The 18,793-nt window shown below is 44.7% G+C and overlaps 1 protein-coding gene across 1 annotated transcript in view; it reads right to left on the reverse strand.

Annotated features, from left to right (window-relative positions):
• The window catches only part of ZNF618 (zinc finger protein 618), a 73,218-nt gene that overhangs the window by 29,141 nt on the left and 25,284 nt on the right, over window positions 1-18,793 (reverse strand). Inside the window, exons 4-7 of the mRNA XM_009890275.1 lie at window positions 16,845-16,883; window positions 10,393-10,482; window positions 8,107-8,184; window positions 6,964-7,053 (exon numbers count right to left, since the gene is read on the reverse strand). Coding sequence (XP_009888577.1) covers window positions 6,964-7,053; window positions 8,107-8,184; window positions 10,393-10,482; window positions 16,845-16,883 — 297 coding nt within the window. The remainder of the gene's footprint in view (window positions 1-6,963; window positions 7,054-8,106; window positions 8,185-10,392; window positions 10,483-16,844; window positions 16,884-18,793) is intronic.

Raw genomic sequence — 18,793 nt, forward strand, 5'->3', positions numbered from 1 at the left:
AGGAATCACCCCATCCATCCAGGAGTACTATTGATTGCCATGGCCTGGTTGGGTGTACCTGCATGTCTGTCCTCCATTTCTACGTATGTAAGAGTTGGAATTTTGAGAGCAAGTTTCTAAAGTGATACTCAGAGCTCTGAACAGGGAGAAGTTTACATCTTTGCTATTTGAGCCTTGCATAAATCCTAGAGATCTCCAGCTAAATTCCTTGTCTTGTTAACCAAATACAAAGAAAAGGGGGATGTTGATAATGGAAGGGAATCAGGAGGCAGAGTTCTCATTACTGCAAGTCAGGAAAGGCCTTCTGGCTCCCACCTCTAGAAAAGTACTGGTGACATGTGGAGAAATTCTGAGTATTACTGGGATATGCTCTTTGAATGTTATCTATATTTTGGTCTCTGCAATGCACCATGAGGATCACCAGGAATTTTCAATGCCAAAAGTCATATGGAAAACCTTTGGGAGGACAGCCTTTTGTCTATGCTATGTGGATTAAAAAAAAAAATTACAAAAATGGAGAAACAACCCCCCTCATTCCTCAGTGGCTTCTTCCATGGAAATTTGGATACAGCTGCTGAAGCCCAAGTTCCACTCCAACAATCTGCCATGAAGAATCACTAAGAAACAGGTTCATACAACCCACAACCCAAGCTCACTACCAGTAATTTCTATCGAGTGATATTTTAGGATGGCTAAAGTTGAAGGGACAACACTAGCATCTGTTTTTCCTATATAGTATACTTCAGAAACACTTATCCACATTGAACCGTTCTCCATCATGGACTACCATGGCAGCAAAACAGCCTGACTCTGAAACAGGTGAGGAGAAAAGTCACCCAGACTGGGACTGGATCTCAGTTCCAAAATCCCATGAGATATTATAGACCTCGAATGTGAACTGCTCTCATCTTCCCTGCCCACAGTCAGCAGCACTGGAGAGGGAGGATGTGCACATTCAAAGTGGCTTGCAAAAAGACACCCAAAGGAAACAGTTTTTTGTTTCACTTGATCTGATACACAGAGCCAGGATGACATTTCCTGTAATGTTAGTGTACTTCTGTAGGAGATTCTGCGCTAGGTTTTCTCATACTTTAGGTCAAGATCTGCTTGGTCTCCAGCCAGCTGCAAAGGCAGGAGGCTTGCTTTTGCTTCCCATACTTCCTTTCAATCTCCATGGGTAATCCTCCTCCAGTTGCTGCCAAAGTTCTGGCAACAATGTAGTCAGATATGACAATTCCCTGCCTACATGTGATCTAGTTTCCCAAGAGGCCCATTCACACCAACTGTTGCTTTATTTCCCATCCATACCAAGAGAAGTGGCAATCAGCCAACTATTGAGCATCAGAAACAAAAAGCGTCATTGCGAATCCCCCACAGATCCTCCAGATACTGCTCTCTGAGATCTGAAGAAAAAAGTCTCAATGCTATGAAGACCTCCAGAATTACTTCTTCCTACCAACTAAAACAAACAGTATGTCTTCAAATTCAGATCCCAGAGAGAAGGCTGCTCCATCTTGACACTATGGAGAAACAGCGTTTGAGCCAGCAAGGCAAGACCAACAAAAGAGTATTAGTTCTAGCAGCCTGGATGATGTTAATAATTCACTGAAAAAAGTTTTAGTCTTTAGTTCATCAGATGACAAATTCCTTCTGAAGACTAAGCAACACAGGTAGAGACGATCATGCAGCTCCTCTGTTCTGCTCTCGAAAAGTCATCTTCACTGTGGAACTCACTGCCTCAGGCCAAGTTCAAGATATTTACAAAAATGAAAATACTGACTTGCTGAACGGTTACAAAAACCTCCTGCCTCAAAATCTGCAGCTAGACAGCAAGACCGGAGACAGCACTGTAGACAGGCAATCCCATAACTGCTGCTATGATGTTTTCTAAACTTTCTCAGAAAGCATCTGACATATGCCCCAGTTGAGGTTGACACCCTGGAGAAGGGAGGGCAAGAGAGGAGTAATGTGGAGGGTAAGGCTCACTGAATCATCCCCAGTCACTTGGTAAACTGAGTGTACTGTGCTACAGCCACACAGAATAGCACGTGGTGTGCTAAAGAATACAGGTGATACTGAAAAGATGGGGGACTCCGCCTTGGCTTGTTCATTGCCATGCTCATCATGATGGCTGTAGAGGAGCTCCCAGAGCAATGATGTAGCTAAAAAGACGGAGGTTCTCTTTGTGTATGCAATCAGGGCACTTTCAAAGGGATCAGGAAGACAAATGTAAGCTCCGAATTCCTCCACTAGAACCAGTGCTGGTGCAGGACCTTCACAAAGGTGGTTAACAGACTTGAGAATATTCAGATGAGAAGGCTAGAGGATAAATAAAGGACAAGAACAGCATACCTTACAATGGAAACATCGAGACACTCCTTTGGGTTAACTGGGAGGTTAGTCATTATGAAGTGACTTGACAGCAGGCTATACAAAGGTCTAGCAAGGACAGAAAATTGGTAACTTAGTCCTCCTCCACCTAGCAGACAAAGTTATAAATAGAATCCGGTGTCTGAAAGCTACAGCTGGATATTTTTAGTCTTAATTTAGTGAGGGTAATAATTCATCAAAATAATTACCTTAAGAGGTTGCTGAAAATATTCTGTCACTCTTAACAGCAAGATTAGATGTCTCTCTAAAACATATATGTGAGGAATTAAATCAAGGCAATTCTATGGCATGCATTACTCCGGTCAGCCCAGAGATCCCAGTGGTCTCTCAAGACTTTCCTGTCTTTGGTAAGACCTCCAAGCTCTGTGAATGGCAAGCTGTGACACTGAAGCAAAAAATCTGGCAGATATTTCAACGTCTCCTCTAAAGCTATGTAAATCCACACACTACCACGACGCACCACCAAAATAGAACAGAAAGCAGATTATCTCAGTAACTTCACTTTTTCGAAGTAAAAATTCTGGCTAATGATTTGTGTATCACATTTTTCCAGAAAGATCTTGTCAGGATGGGTAAGGAACCATTCGGATGGTTCAGACGGAATTACACCATCACCTCTGGAGAAAACCCAATCTTTAATGAATATGATGGAAAGTGATGCCTTAACAACGGCCTGAAATTCAACATGCTGAGCAGAAACATCTGCTATCGGAAACAGGTCTTTCCACGGAAAAAACCTTGTGCTCAAACCTATCAGATTCTTAATGTGCCTCTTTATACATACCAACAAATATTGCCAGTGGAGCCTCTTGATAAAGCACTGTGGGATCAGAGTGTGAAAAACATCTGAACTCACAGATTTCACTAACTGAGATGGAGGAAGCAAAGACACACCATCCAACTGGAATCTGGATCTGTTTTTTCCTTGATTAGGCAGGAGCTGTGTTGAAACTAGATGTGCTACCAAAAAGTATCCCTTTCCCTTAGAGAAATAGCCGTGATGGCAGCTGCCTTTAAGAAACACTGCATTTAAGCACTTTTGATGAACAAATTGTATCCAGTGTCCTCCATGATAGGAAAAGTAAGTGAGCAGAGAGACTTGACGAACTTCCTTGAGCATCTCAGGTGTCAGAGTGGATGTAGGTCTGTCTGTCCCCTGTGGAGCCATGTACAATCACGGGGCTGGCAGGGCAGGGTGTTCAACAGCAGGGGACCACTCACAGCCCCTTAGAGAGGTGAACAAGGCAGGCCCAGAGACGACAGCCAGGTTCAACCAAGAGCCCAGATCATCAGGAAGTTCACGGCGATGAGACAGGTCCATAGTCAAGCTGGGAAGTCAATCCATAGGTCAGCAGCAGGATCAGCTCTGGTGAGGATAACCAGGGCCAGACACATCAGTGATCCTCAGGGAGGTCCAGAGTGATGAGACAGGGTTGACATCAATCTGGGAAGGCAGTCTGTGGGCTGGGGTACAGACCAATGGGATCCATGGCCAGGCATGGGCATGTCTACAACTGACCTGGAGACCAACATCCTATGGTGTAGCTCAGGCAGGAAATGATGGTCCAGAGCTGAGCTGAAATAGGGGGTCTGAATGTGGGCAGAGGTCCCGTGTGAGGCTGGCCAGGGCCATTAGGACCTATTAGTGCACTCAGGGCCCTGACATCACTTTAGATTTTCATCCTGGAAGCAACAAACATGGATAGCTGTGCAGATTTTACTGCTCTCACCACATACTTTCATGACTGTTGCCTTATCTGCAGGTACCAGAAGAGGATGCCGTGAGAGCCCTCCTGAGCCTGGACTTACCAAGCTAAAACCCACTCTTGGTGGCTTTTCTACTCAGTCCACATCCCAAATGCACCAGGTTTCCTCTGCACTGGAAACACATCATCTAACAGCAATCACAATAGCCCAGCCACCTGCAAATGTGGTTAAATCAGTTCCATCTTACATAGCAAACAAGAGCCTGGAGGAGGACATAAAGAAATCTCTGAATGCTCCCCCTGTGTGCTGCCATTCAGTGACATTTCTAAAACTGGGACAACGAATGTGCCTATAGTCCACTTTTTTTGGAAACAGTCTCTGACACCCTTAGAAAGAGTGAACAGGCTGACAGAAACAGCGTAAGAATATGTATTTTAAAAGAGTAATAGCCCTGTTCTAAGCATATGAAAAAGCCCTACTCCTCACTAACAAAAGGGAACTTTCAAAGGAGACATTTGGCATTAACAATTCCAGGGAACCCCACAGCAGAGCTCTTTTCCACACAGCAGATATCCAGCAGCACTGACCAAAAATTATCCTGCAAGGTCCTACTGACCCTGCAGGAAATAAGTCCTTGTTTTAGACCCATTTTCAATAATTTTTTATCCATTATCACAGAAAACCAGAAAGACAGGCTCCGGAAGGGAAGCTTACACTCAAGACCCAGAAAGCTGAAATAATAATAGTGTTTTCCTTACCTGCTCCCACTACAGCTAATTTTTCAGCATTTGCCTTATAACCAGAAGAACACGACCAGGGTAAAGACAAAGTCTCAGCTTTACTTGACTGCCAGGGCACGGGAAAAGCCAGTTATGCTTTTCAAAAGTCATGTGTTTACAGCTGCCTCACAGGACCTTGGTTTATAGGAAGAGCAGAGCCTGAGCACCAGAAAGGTGGGAGAATGTACTGGCCAGCCTGCCTTGGGAGCTAATCGTGTCGTTTCCTCTATGCTCATTAGTGGTTTGTCACTGTAACTCATAAATCATAAATCTTACTGGTCATGGGAACTAGGAGAGGAAAAAAAAAAGGTTGAAAAAAAAAAAGGTTAAAAAAAAAGAAAAAGAAAAGTTTATGGGGAGGGGGTTAAACCTAATGAAAATATTATCTTGATCTGATCTTAAGTGTCCTCTTATTTAAAGATATTTGCTGAAAGGACTGGAAACCCATCTGCACATCTCAGTGACTGCTGGTCTAGCAAGCAGCAGGGGCAGCTTCTATTGCTTTCACAAAGGTTACTGCAGAAACCATGGTGCAAGAATGGCTTCAACCCCGGTATTCAAAAGAATGCGTCTCCTCCTCCAAAATTGGCTTTTGGTAGTCAAGAAGTAGGCAGCAGGACCTCCATAGCAATAAATCCGCTTGAAATGGGAAGTACTGGGAAGCTCAGAATCTGCTGTTGCTGAGCAGAGATTCAATGCACGGTCCTTACAGCATACTGCTCCTCAGTTATCCGTACGGGGGTGGACTAGAGACACAAAAGCCTTGGTGTCTGAGGGCCCATCTACATTAGGAGGAGATTAACCTAGTGCTCAACACCATCAACAGCTTTTCTGAGGACCTGAAAACACCTGAATTAAGAGGTGGAGTTTGCAGGTGCAGGGATGTTTAGGAATAACCGTTATGTGTGCAAGCATAAGCACTGGGTTAGTTCCGTTGGGCAGGTGGGAGATAATAAGAATAAGTTTGTGATGATGGAGGTAGAGTTATTTTATGCCCTACACCATCTACCATGATCTTGGTTCATCTCCATGCTCCAGAGAACCTGCACGAGAGCTATCAGGAGCCACCAAGCCTTGACCCACCTTAAAAGCGATAGTCTGGTGGACTACATTCCCAATTTATTTCTATATATATCTAAAACCAAAGCTGCCTTATTACAATAACTTGAAAACCTATCTAAAGCTGGATTTGGTGAGGAAGGAGTATGCACTCCCTCTGCTGGCTGTGGATGAGCAGTTAATCCCACTAAGCTAATGAGTTCAGCTCATTCATGCTCATCATCAGCCAAAATGCTGGCAGCCGGACAGACATGGCCAAAGAGCAACCATGATGGCTCACAGCATTAAAAGCACAATAGAGCACAGGCTGATGCCATAAAAGCAGCATGAAGTTCAGGTGTAAAGAACTTCTCTGCATACTTTCAAAGCATCCAAAACCAGCAGGTATCAAGAATTTTTCTCAACTATTTTACTAAGATTTTGCACTAAATTACACTTAATTGCTCATTAAAACCTCCCCTTTGTCTGGGGAGTGCAGATCGTAGTGTCCCTCCAGAGTGCAGATCGTAGTGTCGTGTAGTATGCTGAGAACTGCCTTTTCCCGAGCTCCCTGAAATAAATATTTTATTGCCTGTGATTTAGGAGCAAGCTGCCAAGATAATTTACATGATTTTGAAAACCAGTTTTAACTCACTGTCTGAAATAATTTCTCAGAAGCTTGTAAGAAAGATGCTTCCCTAGCATAGGTGTTCACTTGTTATTTAGGGGAGCCAAAAAATTTTGTGCATCACTTTGTTATATGCACTTCAGGTACCAGAACCTCCAGTTTAATAACAAAGCAAAATATCAAACCCCCAAGGAATGTAAGTAGAACTGCGTGGACATTGGTAAGACCTAACAGTATCTATCTCTCTGGGAGGAGATTCCAGCTCAGCTTTACAGTGTGCTGGTCAGCACATGATCTACGTCCTGCCAGCTGCAATCCCACAGGTCCAGTGGAAGGATCCACAAGAATGACACTCTCTCCTGCCACCAACTACTGTAAATCAGAGTCTGTAATAAAATAGATTTCCAGCAGGATACTCACTAATAGGTGCATGCAGTGCCACATGTTCTTGGTAGGGAGTGTAGTATTTGTACTGCTTGCCACAGAATTCACAGGTGTAATTGCCAGTTTCTGTGAAGATGAAACAAACACAAAGATCAGAAAGGAGCGCAGCACCCTCTCACACACATCTCCAACTTCCTGACTTTTTACACAGAAACCAGCCAACTGACAAAAACTAGAGCATATTCTTCATGTACCTGGAACTTATCTGCCCTATAATTCACACATCCTTTTCCCCAACAAAGGAAACCATTAAAGCCAGTGTCTAGAGTGATGGACTGTGCATAAAAAGTCCAGTAGAACTGAAGATTATCCCAAAATAATACAGAAGATTATCCCAAAATTACAGCAAGTAACCGTGCAAAACAAAGGAGAGAATCCCTTTCTAAAGACAGATGACAGAGTTTTGTCTTCTGGTTACACGCAGTCTGTGACGTGTGGACAACAGGAACAGTCAAACTAGGAAACAAGTTGTCAAGTTTAAGTCTTAACGACAGAACTTTTACATTGGAATTGTGGATTCCTCTTGCAGAAGGAGGGGCTTTTCTGCAATAACTGTGCTAATTCCTGCTTTGGGGTTACTTGAAATAATGAAATAGTGTAACCATACACTGACGCCTCCTGCTCCTGACAGTGCTGGGAAGTACAGAACTGAAAACAAGCTGCAAGCTGAAGGAAAATCCAGGGTTAATCAATTGTTTTCAAAATGGAGAATTCAGAGAAATGCCTCAGCAAAGTCTGGTACTCTCTTTGTTTCACTCTGATCTGTTTGATGAACTCACCGCAAAGGCAGCGAGTATGAATGCAATCACCTGCCAACTCTGCCAATACACCTTAAGACCCTCTCTAATCGCTGCCAGCTTGCTTTTCTCCTGAACTTCTTTCCCCTTCTCTTTGCAGAGCTCTTTAGCAGAAAACATCACAAAGCTGCATTTCTTAGGGCCAGGGCTGCTGTTGATTGGTGTTCATTTGAACCTAAACACATCCTTCAGCACCCCTAAGGTCCCAACGCCTCTGTGTAACACAGTGCTTTTGGGTTTTCCTAGAAGTACTCCAGCTAATGCCAGATTTGAAACCCTTGTACTGTCTCTTTAGCATTCGAAGCTGTATAATAACTCATACTTGGACCAATCTTCTGGAACGGTTCCGGCTCCTCCTCCTTCACTTCATCCGCTGCTATGACGGCCTGGTCATAGGGGTCTGCAAGAGAACAGAACCAGCAAGAGAGCTGACAACACCCTCAGGTTTTCCTTCTACAGCTGCATGGGCACAGAACGCTCCTGCATCTGTAATGACATTTCGATCTGTAACAAGATTTCAAGACGGGAATTATAAACCCAATGCCCCCTCTGTCTGACCTGTCCCTCCTCCTCCTCAGGTGCCCCAGGCAGGTATTACCCCCCCCCTTCCACCCCAATAACATGCCTTGTAGGTATATAATGTTTAAAAAATACTGAGAAAGATTGAACAAACACATTGCAAAGCCTGACTCATATTTTCTGATTTTCTTCCAGTACATCTCCTATCTAATGATGTTATACTGTCTGAAAGTGGGCACGGTGATGCAGTCTGCGAGCAAGTCAGCTAAGAAATACTGACCAGTAACTTTCTACCATCTAATAGCACAGCTACCAACAAATCAGAACCCAACCCATTTTACAAAATAATTTAATTTATGCCTTGAACAATTCACTAAATCACCAGAGACATGAAACTTCTGTTTCTTTGATCTTCAAAAGCCTGATCAAGTGTATGTACACCAAAAGCCTGGTATCTACTAGGGCTGGGCATCAACCTACTGGCTGTACACATTGGGAGAGGGAGAGAGGATGCTCCTCTCCCACTGAAATCAGTGACAAACCTCCTTACAAGCGTAGAATCGGACCTGCTGTGCCTGAATTACTGAATGTTTGAAAAGGTTTGTGAAATAAAGCACACGAAGGATCTCGGCTTACCTGCCCGGTTTTCTGGGGCCCCTTCCACACTAAAAACTAACATAGAATAGAAGAAGGAGGGGAAGAAACAAAACAGAAATTAAATCCTCTTAAATGGCCTTGTTTTCCTCCTGTATTCCACACACCGCTTCAGCATATTTCAGCCCCACAGAATAAACGAGGCTTTGTGCCCCAGTCCCTCCTCTTCCCAGCAACATCCACACAGGAACTATTTGAGTATGCCCAGCCCTAATATACACAGATTCTCAAGGCCTTTGTTCTGACACTGACACAGCCCCACGCAAAGCTCAGATGCACAGCTGCCTCACACTTGTGTTTGCTAAGACACAGCCAGTCCCTTGGAGGAACTGAGACAAACGGTGTTCTTGCAAGACATAAGTGGAAGCCATTTCCAAAGCCCTCCAGTAACCCTAGGCAGAGCTCCCTGAACCATAGCTATGAAGACACATTTCTGACAGAAGCACACATGTCCATCTCACAGTGACTTTCAGCCCCAGTAATTTAATTTTGGCTCCCCAAGGGAGGAAGGAGCTTGCGGTGGTGCGCTGTAAGAGAACGCCGGCTGTTCTGAGAGCACATTCAGATGTTTGTGTGTTCCAGTTAAAACCAGCAATTTTTTTCCACACCACATATTGTGAAAAACCACTCGCTTTTCCGAGACAGTCCAGCCATTCCAAACCTTCCGCTTTCCAAGCAGCCTCTTTCTAAAACTCTGCCAGGGCTCACTCCTTGGCCAAGTGAGGAGCAATACCGACAGGCTTGCAGCTTACAGTGAGGATTTGGAGTATCTGCGGGCTCCAAGTCAAGGAGCTGTAGATGCTTACTAAGTGTACGCAGGCAAGCCAAAGACAGTATGTTGTTGCTTCTATTTTCCCCAATGTAGAAAAAAGAAACACTGCTTCTGGAGGAGGGTGCCTGCTTCTGTCTGAGTGTCACCAGCCTAGGCCGCATCAACATGCACGGACGAAAAATTGTCCTGTAACGTCCACTGAGAACTGCATATGTTCACTACCACAGTGATTAACAAGAATGAACCAGCATTTCTCAACTCTGAAATGCGGTTTCTTCCAGAGGTGCATGTTGGGAACAAACCTGTGAAGTGAAAAAACAAAAGGCAACCAACTCTTGCCCAGCGAGTAGCTAGACAGACAATTTACCTCAACACACTCAATTCTAGCATATCCATCCCAATGGTGAACCTTAATACGGACAGGACTGCACGGACCACAGGTCCCAGCAGAGGGAGTTATTTTGATGCATGCGAAGAGAATCAAGTGCAGCAAACTTCTTCCTGCAGCGCCTGTGGACTGTGCCTCCACTGAGAACGGCGAGCAAGCCATGCTGTGCAAAACCCTGTACATCATGGGCCGCACGGTCCTGCAGAACCACATTTTGTCTTTCCCAATGACTTCTCATTCGAGTTTGGGTGTCTGAGTGTCAAAACAGTACTCACCATCCACGGCATGTAGGTCTCTGTGTTCTTGGAAGCAGCTATAATATTTATATTTTTTCCCACAAATGTCACACGTGTACCTAAAATTGTCTGTAGGAAGAAGAAAACAGGCCACTTTAGAAACTTCTGAGGTAAAAGGCAAGCACTCCAGACAGTGCTGCTCAATCAGACACCCCTATGCAGTTACATTCATCCCACATGCTCTGTCAAATTTCTAAGGCTCGCAGACAACCATTGCTTCACAATGTCCCCCGTGTGCCCCAGGCTACATGTCTTTCGGCATGTTCTGATTTGTTATTTCCAGTTCAGGCAGCTCTGTTCTCCGGTACAGCCGCCGTAAGACCTCACAGCAATGGAGACGCAGAGCAGCAGGCCCTGCTGAAATCTCCTTTGGAAGTTCAGGGCTACAGTAGGCAGCTACGGGTCAGGATGGGGACAAACTGGTAAGAACTAAACACAGAGTGAACACATGAGCTGTTAGAAATCAGTCTTAATTTGCTAACTACAACATGGGCTGGATGTGCCTACACGCTCGTACCACACTTGGTTCTCACTGCTGCTGCTTACTGATTACTAACTGCATCCAAGATCCCGTATGGGCACATCGTAACAATCAGAACCAAAGAGAACCAACAATGCAAAACAGGCAGGACAGTAGGGTGCTCAATGAACAGGAGGACTGCTGGAGCCTGGTTTCATATATGTTTGTACCCTGGACACCCTTCCTTTGTCCCAGCAACAACAGACTCCACTCCCCACAGCCATGGGGAAGACAGATGCAAAGAAGTTTGAGATCCTCATGAATTCTTTTTGGTCTGGTTTGGGATAACAAATGCCTTTGGCTCAGCAATCACAGCAGCGTAAGAGGAATAATTTGCTTGTCAACTTGGTGGGGTTTTTCCATCTTCTGATATCTGGCCTACACCTCGGGCTACAGACTGACATCCGTAACTAGTCGCCCCACTGCAGCTTCCAGCATTGTACTTGTCAGCCGACCACAGTAGCCGATGGGTTGCGTGCTAGTTGCCTGCTGCAAACAAAGTAAAACACAGCAGCTTCTGTAGTCACAAATGATCTCAAAACTAATGTGTTTTACTTCAGAAAAGGAGCAAGCCAGGAGTGGACGGAGGCTCCACAGACGAGCTGCCATTCAGTAAGGTCCCCTGCAGTAGCTCAGCTGTTTGTATTCACGTATCCATACAATTAGAAAAGTTAAAGCCTTGTTTTTACCTCTTCCACACTACGTTCAAACACACCAGAGTATACACATTAAGTAAGCTTTTATTTTACTTCTCAATAATTTTATCTTTAAAGTAAATAAATGTTTTAAGCTAGTAAGCATTGGTACAGTCTAATCGCTCACTTGGGTTCACTACTGCAGTCCATCAGCACATGGGGCTTCAACACTAAATGAAGAATCACTTTCCGCCCCTTTATTCTGCTTGGCAGAATGAAAGTAGAAGCTATGGTGATCTATAAGAGAAAAATGCCAGACATAAAAGGTGTTAAACAGCTGGGCACTGGAACTTTACTTCTGCTACGAAAAAATATTTATATCTTAATCAGAGCACAGCAATGCTAAGCTAGATCTAAGGGATTTTAAAAAGTCTAGGCTGAACAAGCGAGACACAGCCCAGGCATATATACCAAGATGAAACGGATTCGCTGCTTCAGACAGTGCACTGCTTGAGGAAGAGCAGGAAGAGAAGCAAAACATGACTGCGAGAACATTCGCGTGATAAAAGCACTGGTGGGTCACATTTAACTGTGTTTCATTATATAATCGTATGCAGTCTCCTCCTGTGGTCATACAACGGGATTGAGGGTCTCAGTCTACCCTGGACCCTCTTCAACAACAAAGACAATCTAATGATTGCAAGTGAATATCTGTATATCTGTTGAAAAAAGAATACAGTCAATTATTAGCAGCGAAAATTCATAATATGTCATCAGTAATCAGTCCCACATCGCTGGGCATCCCAAAGACAAGAAACCAACCTCCTTTTTGAAGTGTAATGAGATGCGGTAGATGAACTGGAGGAAGACTAATCCCTCAAAGGAGTACCAAATACCAAGCCCTTTCAATATCTCCATTTGGAGGACTAAAATGATTACGGCCTTAGTTTGGAAGAAAAGTGATCAATAAATAAGGACACTTATTAGAACAGAATAAAACTAAACTCTAGGCACACCATCTCGCAGACTCGAACAGGCAGGGCTCGGTGTAGTCTCTGTAACTTAGGGAAGACTGTGGGGATCTCACTGTCAACAGCAGAGGTTTGAGTAGCACATGCTGGGTATCACCACTTCCCTCCCTAGGCAGCGTGGGGAAAATGAAAACACGATAAAAAGTCTAACAGCACACCACAAGAGAATAGGGCTTTGCTGCTTTTGTTAGGGGACTGTTTTCCCTAAGGAAGAATGACCTCCAGAGATTATAGTGAAACAAGTCATTATGAGAAGTAAGAATTTGTTCCAGCTGGTCTTGGTACTAATCTCTTCCTCGACTCTTTAAAGGAGATAACACCCAGCAAACAGTGCCAAGTCTCAGACACAGGCAGGTTTAGGGAGAATTCAGAAAGTATCAGGAGACGGCCGATGTGTAGCTAAGCTTTACCCTCTCTCAACAACGGTCACTCTTCCAGAGCTGCACCCAAGTGCCAGACTTCTTCCTTCTTACCCAATAAAGCTGTCTTTGCTGTAAGACATGAAATACCTCCAGTGTTGGTCCCAGCAAGAAACTCACTGAGCAGAATTAGCCTGTCTGCTACTACTTTTCCTGCTCTGGGTTACCACCACCAGACCAAGGCAGATTCTAGCTGGGGCACCATACCCAATACATGTTCCAACCCAGCCTTCAAAGGGAGGAGCCGCGAGAGACTCAGAGTGCTCAGGCAGTGCCTGCAAGCCCCTACTGAACCCCCACCCCTGAACCTCTGAAGAGATAGTACCAGGCATAGCCAAACTGATGCTACTTGAGCAAGTCTGCTCCAATTCAAGCTGTCTCCTATCACCAGGGAGGCATTAATGCAGTGCAGCTCCACCAAAAGCAAAAACATACCAACAGGCACTGTTAGGACCTGAGGAAAAATACAGGGAGAGATAGTAATTGGCCCACTAGTACAGAGATTCAGTGCTGTCCCTTACTGGTATTCAGGCAACAGTCCTGCGGAACACACCCTTGCTGCAAGCTGAGCAATCACCGTACTACACTGCTGCAAACCTAGACTTTCAAAATGCTTAAAGGACATGTAGTTAAAAACCAAACTCCAGCAAATATCCTTCCTCCTTCATGCTCATGAGTCTTTCCAAGGGGAATAGAGATTCCAGACAGAGCTCTAAGGAGTAATGGCCTTATATCCCTAGTCAGCCCACATTTAATCTTGCGAAACACACGCACCAGAATACAGCATCGTATCTTACTAGACAAAAAGGCGAGCACCAGCCTTGATACAGGGCCGTTCTGCAGATAAAGGACTGACATACTGAGACAGCAAACAGACAGGTTTTTCAAGCACCCCAAGAATTATGTCCATGGGACATGAAAGCATTTTTGACCACTCTGCTTGCAAGTGCACCTCCACTAAAAGACAGGGAGTGTGCTGCTCTTTTCTCCCTGTCTCCAGGGGCTGCTGCCAGTGGGCTCCTGTCATACGGTCCGTGCTCAGCAATGACTTGTAGCTGCTGAAATACCCTACCCTAGGGATGATCAGCCAGGTCATCTTTCTTACCAGATGTTGCATTAAACATTTTGAGATTTTTTTTGTTGTCTTGCTTCAAATATTCAGCAGAGAAGAAAGCACATCTTTCATTTTGGCAGGAAAGAGGGAGAGCAGAGAACACATGCTCAACAGTGGCAGGCAGAAGAGGTTTCTTTCCTTAAGGCACTTGGACCAGGGCCTCAGTGGATTTTGCTCTAGAAATCCAGGAATGGAACGATAGCAATCAGAAATTTGTTGAAAGGTCAGGAATTCTGTATCACAAGCTAAAAATACAGATCACTTAAACCACCTTCATAAATGCAGGAACCTGAGATCGCAAGAACTGTGTACAAACCAGTTTCCAATGGGTTCGAAGAGCTCTATGCAGCATCACATAAACCCCAATTGGAAACCGTTACATACATCATCCAGATGACATCCCAGCAATTACGACAGCACATCCTGTTAAGGGTCCAGAATGATGGGGTCTCCACACAGCAGGCTGTGGGAGCTTCTTAAGGACTTCTCCAAGGTGAAGAACAATTTTCACCTGACCCAGAATTCATACTGACCTTTCAAATGGAAGAAGCCACAAAAATGACTGGATAGAGGAGCTGTCACGGCAACTAGGCACTTTGGAGATACTCTTGAATCCTAAGTGATCCTACTCTTATACAGCACTGCAGAAATAGCTGTCTAGTAAGGACAGCCTCCAAATGCGGAAGGGCAAAACTGCTGAATGTCAATAGATTGCAACAGCCTGCTGAATTATTCCTGAAATTTAGCAGTATTCCAGGTCCCAGTTAAGAAAAAAAAAAACACAGCAAAATTAAAAAAGAAGAGAGAGAGCAGTCTGGACAGCACTGCTTGTCCTGCTCCATGGTCAGGGTGGCACCTTTACACCAGAAGGTTTGAGAATGGCAAAGGAAGCACTAAACTCCAGGAATTCCACATTCCTGGCTCACCTTGGGAAACAAGGTTTCCCAAACAGTTGAGAGTCCAGCAGCATCTCTGAAAGGGGACAGGGGTTGGATTTCTTACAGTTAAGCCCGCTGCAATACATTTATCTGTCATCTCTCTATTTGAGGTTGTGACATTTCTCCCCCCAAACAGGCTTTCTGAGTGAGGCTTATGTGACAATGAAGTATCAACATCATCCCTCCAGCCACAGCCAGTGGTGATGCTCAACCATGAGATGCTCATGGTTGCTCATTTTCACATTCCTTAAGCGTTTCCTGAAAATCCGCTGGCAGATGCCAGAGTCCTTACGACTCCTGCTGGTGACAAACACAGAGGACTGGAGGTAGTGAACGGCTGCGTAGCAGTACCTGAAAAAAAGCACGCTATTCCCTGGGATATCTGCCTCACTGAAAGGAACCATGAGTGACTCCAACACTCATCAGTAGGAGCCAAAGCCACCATGACGAAATCACCTGATGCAAAGAAACAGGAAAGGCTGGTATTCTCTGAGACACGTGCCACATGCTTCTCACTGGGAAACCCCTTTCCGAGCTGTGTCCAGCACACAGACTCCCTGAGCAGCCTCCCCAGAAGTGCAGTTACTCCTTCTTTACAACACAGCAGGGAGCAAAAACATCTGGGACCCTCACTTGCTTCTGTGGATTCCATCCAGGGCAGCACAAAGACAGCTCTGGAGAGAGGCTTCTTCTCCCTTTCCGCAGCCAGAGGGGCACCTAGGTGGAAAGGAACATATTTATGGCTTCCTAAGCTAGCAGGATATTCCCCGCGCAGGTTCACAGACAATTCCGTTGACCTAACCCTTTGGCATCTTTAGGGGCTTCCTTCTAGATGCTGGAGTGACAGTCAGAAGAGGTAAAATACAAGTTTGCAGAAACAGGTCTGTAGACTTCCATCTACTCCTCATCCAAACTGTGTTCTTGCACAGAAGTTACAAGCTTTACACCTGCATTTTACAGCCAAGTAGAGAGTTGCCAGTAAAATCAGTTGCAATCTACATCACAGCTCAACTTAAAAAGGTGTCTAATGGCAAACTTCCTTGAAAAGGGAGCAGGACTGAGCCCAAAGTCAGCAGCAACCCCTTAAGAGGATTAAAGTATCCAGAGTTACATTAGTAATGATTAAATAATAATAAAATCCAGAAATTTGGAAAGGACAGAAACCCTCACGCACAAAGGCACAAGCCAGCTTCTAAGCGGGGGTTAGGAAAAATCTTTTCCTGTGGGCAAACTATTCCAAGATCACTCATTTCATGACCATTTACTTCCTTCCCACAAACATTTAGCCTTTGTCGGGAACACAGGAGACATCTGGGCACACACTGGCTTTCACAGAATTCACAGAATTCACAGAATGGTTAGGGTTGGAAGGGACCTTTGGAGATCATCTAGTCCAACCCCCTGCCAGAGCAGGGTCACCTACAGCACGTTGCACAGGACAGCGTCCAGGCGGGTTTTGAATGTCTCCAGAGTGGGAGACTCCACCACCTCTCTGGGCAGCCTGTGCCAGTGCTCCACTACCCTCAAAGTAAAGAAGTTCCTTCTCATGTTAAGATGGAACTTCCTATGTTCAAGTTTATGCCCATTACCCCTCGTCCTATCACTGGGCGCCACTGAAAAAAGACCCATTCCCATCCCCCTGGCATCCTCCCATTAAGTATTTGTAAGTATTAATAAGATCCCCCCTCAATCTTCTTTTCTCTAGACTAAAGAGACCCAAGTCCCTCAGCCTTTCCTCATAAGAAAGGTGCTCCAGTCCCCTAATCATCTTCTTTGCCCTTTGCTGGACCCTCTCCAGCAGTTCCCTGTCTTTCTTGAACTGGGGAGCCCAGAACTGGACACAGTACTCCAGATGCGGTCTCACCAGGGCAGAGTAGAGGGGGAGGATGACCTCCCTCGACCTGCTGGCCACACTCTTCTTGATGCACCCCAGGATGCCATTCGCCTTCTTGGCCGCCAGGGCACATTGCTGGCTCATGGTCATCCTGTTGTCCACCAGGACTCCCAGGTCCCTCTCCACAGAGCTGCTCTCCAGGAGGTCAGCCCCCAACCTGTACTGGTGCATGGGGTTATTCCTCCCCAGGTGCAGTACCCTACACTTACCCTTGTTGAACTTCATAAGGTTTCTTTCTGCCCAACTCTCCAGCCTGGTGAGGTCAATGCTTTACCTAGCATGGTGCTTCCCATGCCTCGCAAAGGGGGGTCCTCAGGCTGCAAACTGCCGAGTCAAGAAAAAGGTAATCCCAAACCCTCACACAGAGGGGCCAAATCCCTTGAAATTACAAAAAAAGTCTCCGACCTTCCCGAGGTCATGCTTTACCTAGCATGGTGCTTCCCATGCTTCGCAAAGGGGGGTCCTCAGGCTGCAAACTGCAGGATGTTAGCTCACCTTCAGGATGGCAAGAGGCTAACTGACAGGTGAGAGGGCACAGAGACACAGGCTTGTGCTCGGTTTCTTGCTGAAGCATTTCGGAGCTTAGTCCCAGATCCTAAGCAGAGCTGGCACAGACGCATTCAGCAGCTACAGGAGTGACTTCATCTTACAGCATTTTTAAGCTGCTTTCAAGTAGGTGGCCAGTGAATTCTATGAATTCTGTGATACTTTATCCAAACCATGTGTCAGCCGAATGTATCAGCACGATGGAGATTTAAATGCAGACCGTCCAGGGCTGTATGTAATCTCTCCACGTTCGGAAACTCGATGCCAGACTAGCAGGAAATTCCATACAGAGGGGAATATCCTGAATTAATTTCTGAAAGACGGCCCCCTTGTTCATAACAGTCTAATGGTCACATATCGTATTTTTTTAAAACATGTTGGGGAAAAGATGTTTTGGGTACTACTCACTAGATGTTGAGAGAGAAAAGACTTCCCCGGCATTCTCAGGATGTTACACATCAATGAATTTCTTTCTCCCACAGTTAAAAGTATGTTAAAGTTGAGTCCATACAGACAGCAAATATCAGCAATTTAAAGTGAAAATACAACAGTATTTTATGATTATCCCCAAAATCAGCATTATGAACCAGAATATTCAGACTCCGTGGCATAATTCAGACACACCAGACAATGTAATGTAACACCAGCAGATCTAGTTTCATACTTTTCATTCTGGTGCCACTTCAGAGCAGTGTTGGAATCTTTTTTATTCAAATTGTAACTAAGTGTAAGATAAAAAATGTTGAAAAGGGAGATTTAATATGCTACGACCAGACATTTCACAAAGAACAGTATTAATCTTGCATAATTAAAAAAAAACAAACAGGTGTACTTATACATACATACATTGTTGATGGAGTAAGATTTGGTTTTTTACATGAACAAGGATCCTGAACCTCCATTTTAAGCGAAAAACCCCCTGAGTGCAGCCCCCATTATGGAGTTAGACAATAAAGGCCATTTTATTTTAACCTCCTTTTGTAATCACAATAGTTTGGCTGTGCACATACACTATCTATTTCACAACTGTTCAGATTAAATGCTGTAGCACTGAGAGTTTCATAAAGGAAAAGCAAGCCTCATCTTGACTTTTTCCTACTCATTTGTTCTTGACTAGAAATTTTGTTCTTACTGTGATTTCCAGATGGGAATTCACAGGGAGCATCACTACCTAGTTTCCAAAGGGGAAAGGAAAAGTGATAGTTAAACGACTGAGCAGCACTGAAGAAGAGATCCTGGCTGCATAAACCTTCATAAAGAACCAAACCAAATTAAAATAAACT

The sequence above is a fragment of the Charadrius vociferus genome, unplaced genomic scaffold (genome assembly GCF_000708025.1).
Source record: "Charadrius vociferus isolate BGI_N301 unplaced genomic scaffold, ASM70802v2 scaffold398, whole genome shotgun sequence".
Lineage (NCBI taxonomy): Eukaryota > Metazoa > Chordata > Aves > Charadriiformes > Charadriidae > Charadrius > Charadrius vociferus.